Consider the following 14,928-nt stretch of genomic DNA (forward strand, 5'->3'; position numbering starts at 1 on the left):
AGAGTACAAGGACGGCGCCCCCCCAGTCTCTGTCCCTGGAGTGTGTCCCAGCGGGTTCCTAGATGTGTGTGTTAAATAAGATGCCTTCCCCCAGGCTGATGATTTAATATAAGCTGGTGAGCCTCCATCACTGGGCATGATCTGCTGCCTCTGAGCTGGGCCCAAGGAGCAAGTGGGTCTGAGCACATGGGTCCATTCAGAGCCATTTCTTAGATCGCTTCAGTCTTGTGGGTCTTGGGACATGAGCCTCATTGGTTTTAGGAGGTCCATCTCTCAGGTGCAGGTGCAGGTCTTAAATGTTAAGGTGCCCAATGTGGGGTGCACAGCCTTCACTCCTAAGGGAGAAGCTTCAGGTTTTGAGTTTTCTCCCTGTTGAGGATTGTCATGCTGAGGGCGGAGGTGGGGTTTATGGTGACATTGTGTGCCAGCCTCTCCAACTGGCTTCCATGTGGTTTTCTTCAGCCAGCATTTAGGGTTTTTTAAGAGAAAATTTTTCCTTCTGTAGCTGTAGACCCGCTGTGTCCACAGGAAGAGGTGAGTTCAGGATCTTCCTATAACACCATCTTGAATTCCCCCCTTATTATATATTTTTTCAAATTGCACAATAACCATCTTTCCCCAGAAATTGCTTTATTTTTAATATTTTACTCCACATTCTGGGCAGCTACAAAGTACCAAGGAAAGGAACACTTGTAAACATGGGCACTTGGAAATGAATGAGCTTAATCCCTTACATCTAAGCTCTTCAAGAGTTCATTACTTTTTGTAGAATTTCACAAAATATGTTGTTCACAAACTGCCCTTTTTACATACAAGAAGTGAGGCTTACAACGGACTATGGGAATGGGAGAGTAGAGTGAGCTCATAATGCGAAGATTTATATTTTGCAATAGATGGCTTTGGGCCAGAAAATGACGCCTAGCAAATGGATCTAACAACAGCCTGGAGAAAATCTGATCTCTTTAAAAATACTTCAAAAAAATTTTTTAAACAATACACTCTGTGCCATGGAAGCTCCTCTGGCTAGCCTTTCACTTCCCCATAGGCAGCCAGACTTTGTCCCCATCCAGGAAGTACCCTCCAAGGGTCTGAGTGTGCCAAGGATCTACCATTTTATAAATGATTCCCTCCCTTCTCTCCCCTCAAGCACATGGAGCTAAACCAAAGAAAACTGCTCGCTTTCTCTCTCCATGGCTGTGGGGCTCCTCTCCCATTGGCAGGGTGTTCTTCTGGCCTGGAGTTCCTGTTCTGGGCTGTGCTGGACAGTGTCACCACAGATGCTAGCTCTCTGCACTCCAACCCAGCTCCATGATTTTCTATGTATCACTGCACGGTTCTCTGCTCTTTCAGAGGCTAATACAGTATTCCCTGGTGTGTGAACCACAGGTACTAGTTCTGGGGCATATTGATCAGTTCTACGTGAAAAATAAATAAGCAAACGTGCAGTTCTATGAGTTTGGGAAATGCTGGGCTACAATGAAATTAAAGAGACTGTTTCTTGCAGGACGTCTCAGAGCCTTTAGAGAAATAATGTAGGGTGTGAATCTTTAAGAGGATAGTAATCAAGCTCTGATCTTTTGGGGGAGGTGGGAGATCTGGAAGGGTTTTTGAGCCATGCAATACCTATTAAAACAACTGCATTCCTAGGACTCTATGATTCGTGTCTTCTACTTAGAAACTAAAAGCAACTAAAAGGCATCAACAGAGCAAAATACATTATAAAGGCAGAGATAAACACGTACCTGGTCAAAAATCCCCATGGCTAAAACAGGCAGTGATGTGTAGACAATGTTATAAAGGGTAATGAACCACTGGTCATAGACAGTCTGAAAAGAAATGAACATGTCAGTGAGAAATATCATCCATAGGTGTGAGAATATTCACTTTTAGGCTCTTGGACTGACTATCTCAATTTCCTGAGTTGGACGGGAGTTTGGTGTTAGAGTCAGACAGACATGAGTTCTCCCCAGGCTCTGTCTCTTATCAGCTCCACTGCTTTAGTGGGGTACTAGGTCTTTCTAAACTTCAATTTCTTCATCTCTAAAATGAAGCCGTACTCTCACTTGCCGAGTTGCAGTGGGGGTGGATGAAAGGGTATCATACATGCAGAACACATAAAACAATGCTGGACACACACAAGGCCCTGGCCCCTGTGGTGGGTTATTTCATTCTTTAGGTTTTTAATGGCTTATAATAAGTCCAATTACCTGATCTAAGTGATAAACAAGGATCCGCTAACATCTTCAGAGGGAGATACAGAAATGAACCTGTCAGCCCCACCCTCTGTTCAAATGGAGAGCTTTTTCTTGGGAGAGGTTTAAACCAAGGTAGACCTGGAACTAGCTGCTCACTACAGTGGGTATAAATAAGTAAGACAATAAAAATATCCCCTCACACCTACAGAGAGCACTTCCCTGCATGAGCCTCACTAAAAGTCAATGAGGCATGTGAAACGGTCATTATATCCCCATTGTATTAATAAGTGCCTAGAGATATAGAAACAGAATGTAATAAGTGTTACAGAGCTTATCACAGGCAAAGGCAAAAATTAAAACCTAGGTCTCCAGATCCTAACCAATGTCTGTTCTACCACTCTATCATACATTCATTCATTCATTCAATATTTATTAAGAAACCACTATGTGCCAGGTACCAGGTTCTAGGCAATAGTATTTGAACATGATACAATCAGATAAAAATTCCATATGAAATATGCATTGTAATGGTGTCAGGAAACAAACAATTTATACAGTAACGAAGATATATATATATATATATATATATATATATATATATATATATATATATATATATAGTTGGTGAGTGAATGAGTGAGACGGTAATCAGTACTAGGGTGGAAAAGGGATAGGAAATATAGGAGGGCTGTAACTGTGATAAGGTGATTGGAGAAGGTCTCACTAAGAAGTAATATTGGAGAAAAAATCTGAAGGAAATAAAGAATCGAAATTTGCAGTTTTCTGGGACAGGAAAATTTCATAGTGCAAGTAGAGTGCATGAAAAATCCCTGAGGCAAGAAAGCATCTGGTATGTTCAGAGGACAGCAAGACGTCTAGTCCATCTGGCTGGAGCAGAGTGACCTACAGGGAGTATAATGATGTCAAAGAAATAAAGAGGAGGATCCTATGGAGGTAACCATGGCTTGTTCCCTAAGTAAAATGAGAAGACATTAGGGGATTCTGAGCAAAGAAACATCCTGATCTGATTTGTATTTTAACCTGAGCACTCTGGATGCTGTGCTGAGAATAGACTGAAGAGGGGCAATTGTGGAAGTTGGGAAACCATTTAGGAGGCTACTGCAGTGCTCCGGATGAAAGATGAAGGGGGCTGGATCAGGTGATCAGCAGGGAGAAGTGCTAGATCTTGAATATATTCTGAAGCATATTTTCTTCTTAGGGCAATTCTGAAAGCAATGAGGAATCTTAAGTGCAAATGTTCCAGACAGAGAAACTAAAGGTAGGTTCTACATAGTTATATAGGTAAGGCAATCCTTTAAATCATGTCCTGTACATGTACACTATATTGATGACAAAGTATTTTGGTGTCTTTATTGCTAAATCTGGATTTGGACTACTCTAGGTCTTAGCATTATTGTTTACTCTTGAGATGGGTGTATATTTGTTCAAGGAAAGGGGAAGTGGAGGCCAGCGTTCAAAGGCCAACTCTCAATCTGGACTCTTCTGTTGAAGCTCCACAGGTGGTTTTATTCAATACTGAATAAACCAGACACTATGAAAAAATGGTGATTATTGTATTCTGAGCAAGGTTAGCCCCATGGTAAGAAGTAAAGAGCATGGACATTCCCACTGTCAGTCATCTCAAGGAGAGTTCATTCTTAGGGCAAAAAAAAAAAAAAAAAAAAAGAGAACAGAAAAGAGAAGTGGGGTAGATGAGGGAAGGAAGGAAATTATTTTACTCTCTGTGTATCTCAGAGAGTTGAGGCCTGGAATCGACATAGGAAAGACCTGCTCAATGTCATTCTCTTTGAGGGGAGGCTAAACGACAAGGCAGGAAAGTTGAATTCAACCACCAATAAACGGCTGAGACAGGATTTAGGCAAAGCGGCGACATTAGTAACTACCAGCAAGAGGCCTATGCCTGTGATTGAGAATAACCATTCTAGTAACCAGTTTTTAAGTTCTCTGAATGGTAATTTCCTGTTGTTATTCTTTGAGGCCTGCTAAACTCTGTTCTTTGACTCTGACTCTGCTGTGAGGATTTGAAAGGGGGGCCTATGTCCAGACATGCGCTAAGTGTTTAACAACTAGCTCTTAAAAAGAAAGAAAAAGCCCTGATTTGTAGCATTGACCAATTTCCATGGTGTAAATATTTTCCCGTGACTGTTGAAGCAGTCCTATCACTGAGTTGAGAAGCGATGTGCCATAGCACGCCATTGTATATAGTATTTCCACCACACAGATCCAACAGATAGAAATAACCTCAAGGGCAAAATCAGCAAAATAGGGTAAGCTAATTTAAAAGGGATGAGTTTTGAGTATTCATGAACTTCGTGTTGCATATAATTTATTTAAATTGTAAGTTTATATAATTTAATTTTTCATAACAGCTGTGTTTAACCACTGGCTCACATAAATCCTAAGAATTTAACAATCAGTTCTTAGGAGCCAATATGGGCCAGCTCGAGCATACCACAGCCTATGTTTATGCTTGGAGCAAAGTAGTACAGACAGCAGCAGCCACCCAGAGGATCTTAGACTCAATGTGGCAAGAGAGAACCTACAGAAGGGCAGGGCAATAGCCTGGAGTATCAGGCAACCATGAGAATAGACCAGAAAAGTTTGTCAGCACTCCCTGGAAACCCCAAGATATTTTAGCAGAGCTATCTGAAACAAGCCTGGGTTTATGGTATGCATATAAGATAGGGGCATGTGCCGTCAGTAACAATGGATTCATACCAAACTCCCCACTGAAGATAACAACAAAAGCTAAGGAAAAAAAGTATCTTCATCAAAGCTTCAATGAACTAACTAGTCGGGAACACCTGTCAAGATAAAGGAGAGGATAAGAATTTAAGAACCACTTCAAGGCATAGGATGATGTTTTCTTTCTCCAGAGACTGTGTTTATCTCCTTCTATCAGCTGCTGAGGTTGGGATGAAGACCTGATGTTTTCTGCACCACCCAGCTGTTCTGCCTGTGACCCTATTGCCAGGAGGCTGCCCTTGGGTCCCAGTCCAGAGTGGGGAGTATTTCAACAGGATCTCTACCCTTGACAGGCATTGAACCTTATCCCTCTAGACTCAGGAAATGATTAAAAGAGAGGACCATGAGCCTCACAGTTGCCTCCTGTAGATCATCAACACCCTCAGGGCACATGGCTCAGAGCAGTGCAAACCTCCAGGGTCGCAGCCCAGAGTAGAGTGTTAACAGAGCCCCAGACGCCAGCTCCTATCTTCTGGACTCCTGTTTGCTCAGCCTCTCTCTCTTCCTTCAGATGAGCAAAGGTGTCCAACAAATCTATTCCTAGAGATACACGTTCAGAATGTCTGCCTTCGTGTACCAGGAGACATATGAAAATGCTCATACCAGAACTGGTTATAACAGTCCCAAACCAGAAACATCCATCAGGAGTGGAATGTAGAAAGACACTGTAGTATATTGATATCATAGAATTCTACAGAGTAATGAAAAGCAAGGAACTACAGCTATATCCAAAACCACAAATGAATCAAAAAATATATACAATGTTGAGCAAAAGAAGCCAGACAAAAAAGTATGATTCCATTTCAATAAAGTTTAAAAATGTGCCAATCTATTCTATGTTGTTTAGAGATTTATACTCATAGGATAAGATTATAAAACAAAGTGATTATAAAATATCAGGGCAATGATTAACTCCAGAGAGTTGGAAAATGAGGTGTGACTGAGAAAAGGCAAGGGAGCTTCTGTGGTTTGGCAACGTTCTGGTTCTTGCCCTGGATCGTGGTGACGTGTTCATTTTACAATCTGTTAAGCTGACATTTATGTATTATGTACTTTTTTGGTAGATTTGTTATATTTTACAATAAAAAAGGAAACACATGACCTTATTTTTTAGTCATAGCCTGGCGAGACTTTGGGCACTGGGAGGATTTTTAAAATCCTGATGCCTGTGTCACATCCAGGCCAATTAAATCAGTATCTGTGGAGGTGGGATGATCCAAGCATTGGTAATTTTAAAAATTTCCCAGGTGATTCCACTGTGAAGCCAAGATTGAGAATTTCACTTACCGCCATCCAAAAAAAAAAAAAAAAATGCACTAGCTGACACAAATCCTCAAGCGGTAGCTGATGGCATCTTCTGACTTTCATTTCAATTCATTTTAGGATTGCAGTATGGAAAATATAAGAGGGGGAAGGCAATTAAATTGAAGTCTTATAGCGTCAGGCAGAACCTGGTACTGTCAGATCTCTTCTTCTTCCTCCACCTCATCCACCATCTAACTTCTACTCACTGAGAAGAGATGATTTTAGGTACAAGGAAGAAAGAAAGAATCTGGAAAATTACGACAAGCTAAACTATGAGTAACTGATTAAACCTGCAATTATTTGACGGTAGCATTTGTAAGCTGGCATTCAGATTTGAAGCCTCATTTCACAACTGGAGCAAGAGAGACAGGAAGGAAAATCAGTGAGAATAAAGTTTAAATGAGTTTTTGCAAGTTCTTGCGAGAGTTTTTGCTGCCACACAGAATCACCACAACAAAAAGAAAACTAGCTGATATGTACTGAACACCATATGTACCAGGCATTATTTTAACACATATTGACTCATTAAGTAATCACAACAATCCTGTGAGGTTGGTGCTATCAACAGCCCCCAGTTTACAGATGGGGAAACTAGTTTGAGACCCATTAGGTTAGGAGACTGCCCAACGTCACACAGAACACAAAGATTTTTAAGGTGGGGTATGGAAATTTTAAGGGGTCCACAATGGCGAAACTATTTTCAGAATGATGCTAAGAACTTGATTATTTGCCCTTTTCACTCTCATTCTCGCATGAGTGTATATGACTTGTGATATCACAACCAACTGAATGCAGAAGCGGATATGAGAACCCAGCTGCTTCCTATTGTGCTAAATAGTAAGAACTTAGGTATAAAAATTGACTCTCTTCTCACAGCTTATTTTTTGGAGAGTACAGTAATTTTTTTCATTAAAATATGTTATTTAGGTAAACATGTCATGGGTTCATTATTTTTTAATAAATTAATAAATGTTTAAATTTTTTCTCCATTTTAATTTCTGATATGACAAATATTGATAGATAGGGTCCTGAGATCACAGAGTTTGAGAACTGCTGGCCTAGCAAGTGTCAGGACCAAGTTCCAGCCCTGGTACTCAGCATTCACAGCGCTGACCATGGCATGAAACCACCTCTCCATCAGTGGTATCATTTGGCAAGTTTCTTTAAAATCTTCTTTGCTCACATCATTTTATACAGTTGAGAGTGTGCAATAAATACAGTTTTGTATGCTGGTCTTTGTCATCTGAAATGGTAACATTAGCACTCACCCAAGTTAGAAACCTTCCAATGGCTTCCATTTTACTTGGAATGAAATCCGGGCTCTGCACCACGACGTAAAGCTCTTCCTGAGCCATGCTTGTCTGCCTCTTCAACTTTGCTTCACTGTACTCTCGCCCTCACTCACGGAGCTTCCACTTCACTGATTGTCTGTCTCTAACTTACCAGGCTCATTCCTACATCAAGGGACAATTGCACTTGCCACGCCCTCTGCCTGGAATACTTTAACCCCGGGGTATTCAAATGAAAGTTTCCCTCTAAACACTCAGGTCACAGTTCCAGTGTTACCTTCTCAATGAGAACTTCTACATTACCCAGTTCTTTCTTAATAACAATTCTGAAATTAGCTCACTAATTTACTTCTTTATCATCTGTCTTCATCCCACTAGGATATAGTCTCCATGAAACAGAGACTTATACGCACAACGCTAACTCCTGTGCCTAGAGCATCATCTAGCCAATGTTAGGTGCTCTATAAATATTTGATGAAATAATTATTTTACAACTTTTTATAAATGTTAGACATTTAACTTGCTACTAGACCCTCCCCTGAGGATGTGCCACAGGCTTCTCAGACTCAGTGTGCCCAGGCCTGGACTCATTCTCACAGTTCCTTAACCAGGCTCCCTTCTTGTGTTCCCTATATCAGTTTCTGACACCACCACATCCATCCCAGGGCCCAAGTCAGAAATATGATCTCTCTCCCTCTCTCCAACACCCGACATCAAATTAATCCCAGCTCCCCCTGATTTAACCATGCCAGATGGCTTGTGCTGCAGCCCAAAGCACTCTTCACTTCTGTCAATTTCCTCCTATTGTCCCCCCTGTTGGGATGGCCATCCTTTCCCTCCTCACCTGCTTCGCTCTGATTGATCCTTGAAGGGTCAGCCCAGAGACAGATCTTCTGGGAAGACTTTCTGAGCGCTGCCCACTTCCATCCTCCAGGGCTGGGTTCCAGGCCACTCCTTGGTAGTCCCATGACACTCCACACCTCACCGCTTCATAGCTGTCGACTTACAATTATTTATATGCTGGTTCCCAGCCCTCCCCACTAGACTTCAAGCTTCTTGGTGAAACCAAGCAGGACCCTGTGGGGCTCCCAGGCGTGGAAGCCTTCCCTTGTCCCCCACTTCTTGTTTGTAGGAAACAGACTCCAGCCTCCATGACCTTCCCTGAGTTCCAGAGGGAAGATTCGAAGAGTTGCTAATCAGGGAAGGGAGGGGATGCAGAGACAAGGTAGGAGCCGCCAAGAAACAATAGTGCAGCCTTGGGGCAGGTCTTGGTTCTGCCTCAAGGGATACACATAACAATCTCTTTGAGCTCTTTACAGAACTAAAACCCCCAACAGATGGAAGATGTCAGCATTCTTCATTCCAGAGAGGACCACCTGAGGCCAGATTAAAGGAACCAGAGAAACTCATCAAGAGATTACCTGAGACCAGATTAAAGGAGTGCAGGCCCTGAACACACCCTAATCTTATCAGCAACCCCACCCTTGAACCCTTGCTATAAAACTCCTCACCAAATCCTCCTGGGTTGGGACACACAGTTTTTGAGGGCAGAAGCCTGCTGTGTCCCCCTTTGCCTGGCAAAGCAATAAAGCTATTCTTTTCCACTTCACCCAAAACTGTCTCCAAGATGCAATTCAGCACTGGTGCACAGAGGCCAAGTTTTTGGCATCACTGAGAGCAGGTTATACAATTTATTCATCTGTGGGAGCTCAGGAACCTAACTCAATGCCCGGCAGATGGTAAGTATTCAACAGAAGGAAGCTGGCATCTTAAGGGTAAAGGTATTGGAGTCAGAATTCTGTTAGAACTGCGTGTCCCTGAGCAAAATACTCAATCTCTCTCAGTCTTAGGTTCCTTAGCTATAAAATGGGGATTTGAGGGGGACTGTGAGTATGCAATGAAATGAGTAAATGTCAGTACAGCAGCACCTGACAAACAGATAGTGAATACATTTATTATGCAAGGAGGGGAGGGAGGCAGGAGCATGCAAGGATTCAAGCTTCAAGTGATATGTTTAATGGTAAATAAAAAGGTATATTTTCCTACAAATTATACTTTTCTATGAAAATACAATTCTTTATTGCTACAACTAACCATAGACATTTATATCCATAATAAACTGCTATATTAATGAAATCAATAGAAAATTAGAGCACGATTTAAAGAAAACCAAATACCTTGATATAATTATCATTTTCCTCGTGAATACTTAATTATATCAATCACTGTTTACTCTAACTCTAGTTTTGCCTCAAATGTGTTAAACTGAGTCATTCACTTTTAAAAGACACCTTTCCCAGTTATGTGTATTGATTTAGCACAGCTTAGGCTTTAGGGGCTTCCATAAAAAATAAAATCACAAGCAGTATTTCTTCTACAACAGGCTTCTTCCTCTCCTTGCAAGAGATCTCCAACTACTCAAATAGTTATCCTAGTAAATGCTCCACTTCCCCTTTAAGTCCTTAGCTACACTCAGAAACGTTTAAAGACCCCCTCTGGTGACTAGGACCAAAAGAGAGGGGCATACTAGCCACATCATGACCCACATGGACCCCATCCCTGTTTCTCCCCTTCCACGCATGCTCAAGCCCTCTACTATTTCCACTACCCCCCCCCAAACACTCTCTCCCTCCCTCCCCTCCCATGTGGGTTGATCAGATGCCCCAAAGACATGGGTGGGGTGAAGGAAGGAGGGGGGGTGATTCCTCTGTTAGCCTCTCACGTGGGAAGCATTCTGGCCGGAGACTAGACCAGACCAGTGCTGACATTCTGATTTTGGGTGACTCAAATTGTTTGTATAAACAGGAGTCCTGAACAAAAATATTTGTCCTGAGGCCCCCATTCTCCTAGGGGCAGCCATACCACCTCTACTTCCAAATTTTCTGTTACCCATTTCCAATATTCTTAATAAGAGGGAAAAGCCATGCTCCTGTGCCATGCCACTAGTCTGTTTGGAAGCCTAAAAGTGTCTCTTCACAGATCAGAAAAAAGACAGTGGAATGTTCATTTTTCCAACTTCACTGTTTTCCTATTTAAGGAAAGCTTCTCCTGGCTCCCTTCTCTGTGGGAGCAATTTATCAACCTTATCAACCATTTTATATAGAGTAAAAATACTCCAGCTATAAATTATAATCTAACAGCTTGGGGAACACAAAATCTATGATTTATAGAGTACCACATTTAAATAAACCTTAATAAGGATCTTAAACAGTTACAAAGGGCTTTCTCTTCTGAGACCATTGGCTTAGCTCCTTGTTCAAATGACATGTATTCCCCCCTTCTGCTCTGTGTTGCAAAGGAAAACTATATAATGATATTTTTCTTTTTGGCCTTAAAAAATTTGTCATTTAAAGAAAACACATTGTGGAATAAATATGAGGTGCTTAGCCTCAGCACATCTGTTACTGATTTGTGTAATTAGCAGAAACCCACCAGCAGGATCCAGGAGGAATGGCCCAGACCTGAGCACCCGCCCCTCCCAGGGTTTTCCGCAGAGCACATCTGGAAGGGGAGGGGAGGGGAACCGCCAGCCTGGTTGACATGGGCTCACAGGTAACCAAATCCATGAAGTCATCCAAGCCTTGAGGTTAGTCGCACTCTTTCACGTCACTTTCCAAACTTTTCATTATGAGTTTTCTTATATTGTTTGACAGAACTAATGTTTTTCTGGCCTTGACAAGATAATTGTTTCCATATCACAGCAGAATTAAAAAAAAAAAAAAGTGCACAATGATAAATTGTCATTAGATAATATCAGAAGTACACAGTGCCAGTAGTTGCATAGTTTCAAATGTGAATTTCCTAAATAGGGCTTCAACCAATGGTTTTTTTTTTTTGTTGTGGGTTTTTTTTTTTTGAGGGGGGGAGGCAGGTGGTTGAGGGGTTCTTATGGCTCTATCTCTCGTGGGGGATAGTTTATTAAAAGTCCTGAGGGCATAAGGTACTTTTCAAATAAATTACACGTATAAACAGTGCACACAAATCCACAGCGGATTCCACGAAAATCATGCAGGCTTTGATAACAGATTGAGATAAAGCATGTCCTTAGAAAGTATCCATGATTCAGTTTTAAGACTTATCTGACCTTTATCCAAACCCCTCTGGTCCAGAAATCTGGTTGGAAATCTCATCAGGGCAGATTATATTTAAATGGTCTTTTAGTGGCAGTTTGGTTGGAGTGTTTGCTGGCAGAAGGTGGCCTCCAGCTTCCAGATGATTCCAGAAGGAAGTTGTCGCCTTTCTAAGGATCTAAGCTGTGGGAGATACTCCCTACAGCATAAGCTCTCTCTCAGTAAGAGAGTTCATTTTCTCCCCCATAGTCCTAGCGTACTGACTGTTTCTGGACGTCTCTCCTTTAGATTCCAAATAAAGCAAACATTTGCCTGATTAGGGGTTAGGAGAATACAGTTTTTTGTTTGTTTGTTTGTTTTTTTAAAGATATCGCCATTCTCTCAAGTCTATAACAATTCCAGTGGCCGTTTATCAAGCGGAGCAGAAGTACCACTGAAGAAAAAGTCAGAAGACGTGATGAGCTCTAGTCTCAGCCTTGTCTACCACTGATCGTCAGCTCTTGGGGAACTCAGGTTCCTCCTCTATAAAATGAGGGGCTAGGGGCTTCCCTGGTGGCGCAGTGGTTGAGACTCTGCCTGCCAATGCAGGGGACACGGGTTCGAGCCCCGGTCTGGGAGGATCCCACATGCCGCGGAGCAACTAGGCCCGTGAACCACAACTACTGAGCCTGCGCGTCTGGAGCCTGTGCTCCGCAACAAGAGAGGCCGCTACAGTGAGAGGCCCGCGCACCGCGATGAAGAGTGGCCCCCGCTCGCCGCAACTAGAGAAAGCCCTCGCACAGAAACGAAGACCCAACACAGCCAAAAAGAAATATAAAAATAAATAAATAAATAATAATTTAAAAAAAAAAATGAGGGGCTAGACTCAGTATCTCTGACATTCCCTGCCAGAGCAAAGATTTTAGATTTCCACAAGACATACACTTTTTGTTCTGTGTCCCAGCTACTTCTCCCAGGAAAGCCTACCCAGCAAAGCGAACAAAAGGAGTCTGGTCCCTCCCAGGCAGATTCTTTCTCCATGGGTCCTAAAGCAATCACAACAAAGGTGAGGCACTGAAGTCAAGCAGAGGAGAGTCCATAAACCAAGCACAGCCCAGCCTGCACCAAATCATCATCCATCTGAGATGTCTTAAGTGCCACCATCTCACGAGCAGTGAATCGTCCCACCCACCGGCCCCTTGGAGCCTAGCACGCCACAGCTGGATGGGCTTGCACACCTGCCTCAGCCCACCTACCAGGATGGGGCACTGCCTGGAATCTACCGGAGCTATCATCAGAGAATAAGAGACTGGAAAAAATTCACCAGGCCCCATGAGACAGGCCAAGGGAGGAAAGAAATAGCACATGTCACTTCATTAAGTAATTAAATTGGTGCTTTAAAAGTCAACAATGTGTCTATGAAAGAACAATCTATTTACATTTGGTCAGGTGTTTTTGGCGGCAGGGTAGATTACTTCAAAGCAATCTGTTGAGAGATGCAGGGAAGAAATATTTAGGTGCTTATGAATCATGCTGAGATTGGACAGGGTTGGTCCCAAGATATGGCCCGTCCATGGAAAATTTAATTTTAAAAAAGTCTTGGTGGAAAAATAAGCGAAAGGTGACTACAGAGTTATTCAACATCAGTTTCACATTTATGAAAGTAAAATCGTTCCCAGACTGTTAAGTTCCCTGAGGGCAGGAACTGCATCCCTCTGGTTCATTCTTGTGTCGCTGGAGGCCTGCAGAGCCCTTGGCCCCAAACTGATACTCAGTTTATTCTTTTGAAATGAATGAGCATTCAGAGACTATAGGTTCTGTGCTGGAGGATGTGAGTGAGTCTCATTCCTGTGGGGATTAGACAGAGAAGTGACTGCAGATCAGGCCTGCCAAGCAAGGGCCTCTGAATACATGCCTGCTGTTACTGAATCTGCCGGGTCCTGGAGCTTTTATTACTACTGGCTCCATTTCACCGTGGAGCTTTCAATTCCACTGAAGCAATTTAGGAGAAGGATGGCAGCGGTGGGAAGACCTTAGACGGCCGACTTTCATCAACAGACTGGAAGTAAGCAGCTTTCTAATGGGCTCTAGGAGCTAAGAAAGGTTTGTCGCCCAACATGTGGCTTTGGAGGCCCAAGCCAGCTAAATGATTTCAATGGGGGAAAAAGTGTCACTGCAAAAGTGTCCCCTATTCAAAAATTCTCATTCTCTGTAGACTAGCATTTCTCCCAAATATGTTGTTTTCTTTTCACTTGCCTCATTTACAGCATATTGTCCTTAGAAAAACAGGGCTAAGAAAAAAAGCCAAAAGATTTTTCAGTTAAACCTGTTGTTAATCAGGAGCTTCTAGTGAAAAACAGGGGATGGAAAAGAGACAATGATCCTGACCAATCTCAAGTCCATATCCGAGTTGCTGTCACAGCCAGTTCTCAGTATTACTAACACACCAGCCCGCTCACATGGGGGTGGGGTGGGGGGAGACCAGCGTTTCCATCCTTATAGTGGTATAACATCTGTTCTAGAAGATACTTCTTGCTGTATGCAATAAGTAATGCCATGAAGTTTTTTAAAGGTATTTCTGAATGAGTTGGTTTTAAATGGAATTTTAGAAATTAAAAAGAGATTAAATTCAGCTAACTGCAGGTCAGTTGGAAAGTGTTCAGGTATGACAGGAGGCTTTCCCTCCTTTTACTCTAGTCTCACACCTTTACACAAACCAGCCCCTGCATCCCTGCAGGTAGCTACACCTGCAGGCCTCCAGACCTCCGCTTAATTTTGAAAATGTTCATACACTCACTTGAGATTAATTTAGCCCCTGAAGTCACACCAGATCCTTACACATTCCTCCTTTTTCCCATGCTCTCATACTAAGTTCAAATACAGTACTTCTATCAGACATATTTGTGCATATCTTTATTTCCCAATGAGAAAATGAGTTCCAGGTGGGTAGGAACTTGTCCTATTCATCATTTTGTTTTCTCTTCCCAAGACAGTAAACAAGCATTCCTACTAGCAATACAATGTTGTGTGACTCATGGCTATGAGCAAGGGATGAACTATTCAATTTAAAATGACAAAAATTGTAATGTTTATAAAATCAGAATAAACAATTTGTATTAAATTCATATTTCAGAATGCCATTAAGAAAAATAACATTTTTGAAGAATGTAAAACAAGAGGGATTTCTCAAAATGTGGTTTTTTAAAAAGAAAAAAGCAAAGAGTATGTTCTCAGATATATAAAAGTCAATATATATTCACATAAAATTATGCTTATAATAAGGAAAAAACTTTGAGGATAGTGAAAAACATTTTACAGAAGTTT

General features: G+C 42.0%; 1 protein-coding gene across 6 annotated transcripts in view; it reads right to left on the reverse strand.

Annotated features, from left to right (window-relative positions):
- Positions 1-14,928, reverse strand: part of ATP8B4 (ATPase phospholipid transporting 8B4 (putative)) — a 315,749-nt gene that overhangs the window by 19,063 nt on the left and 281,758 nt on the right. For all 6 annotated transcript variants that reach the window (XM_068551361.1, XM_068551368.1, XM_068551388.1 and 3 more), the window contains one exon: positions 1,743-1,826. In XM_068551361.1, coding sequence (XP_068407462.1) covers positions 1,743-1,826 — 84 coding nt within the window. The remainder of the gene's footprint in view (positions 1-1,742; positions 1,827-14,928) is intronic.

Source organism: Eschrichtius robustus, chromosome 1 (assembly GCF_028021215.1).
Source record: "Eschrichtius robustus isolate mEscRob2 chromosome 1, mEscRob2.pri, whole genome shotgun sequence".
In the NCBI taxonomy this organism is placed as follows: Eukaryota; Metazoa; Chordata; class Mammalia; order Artiodactyla; family Eschrichtiidae; genus Eschrichtius; species Eschrichtius robustus.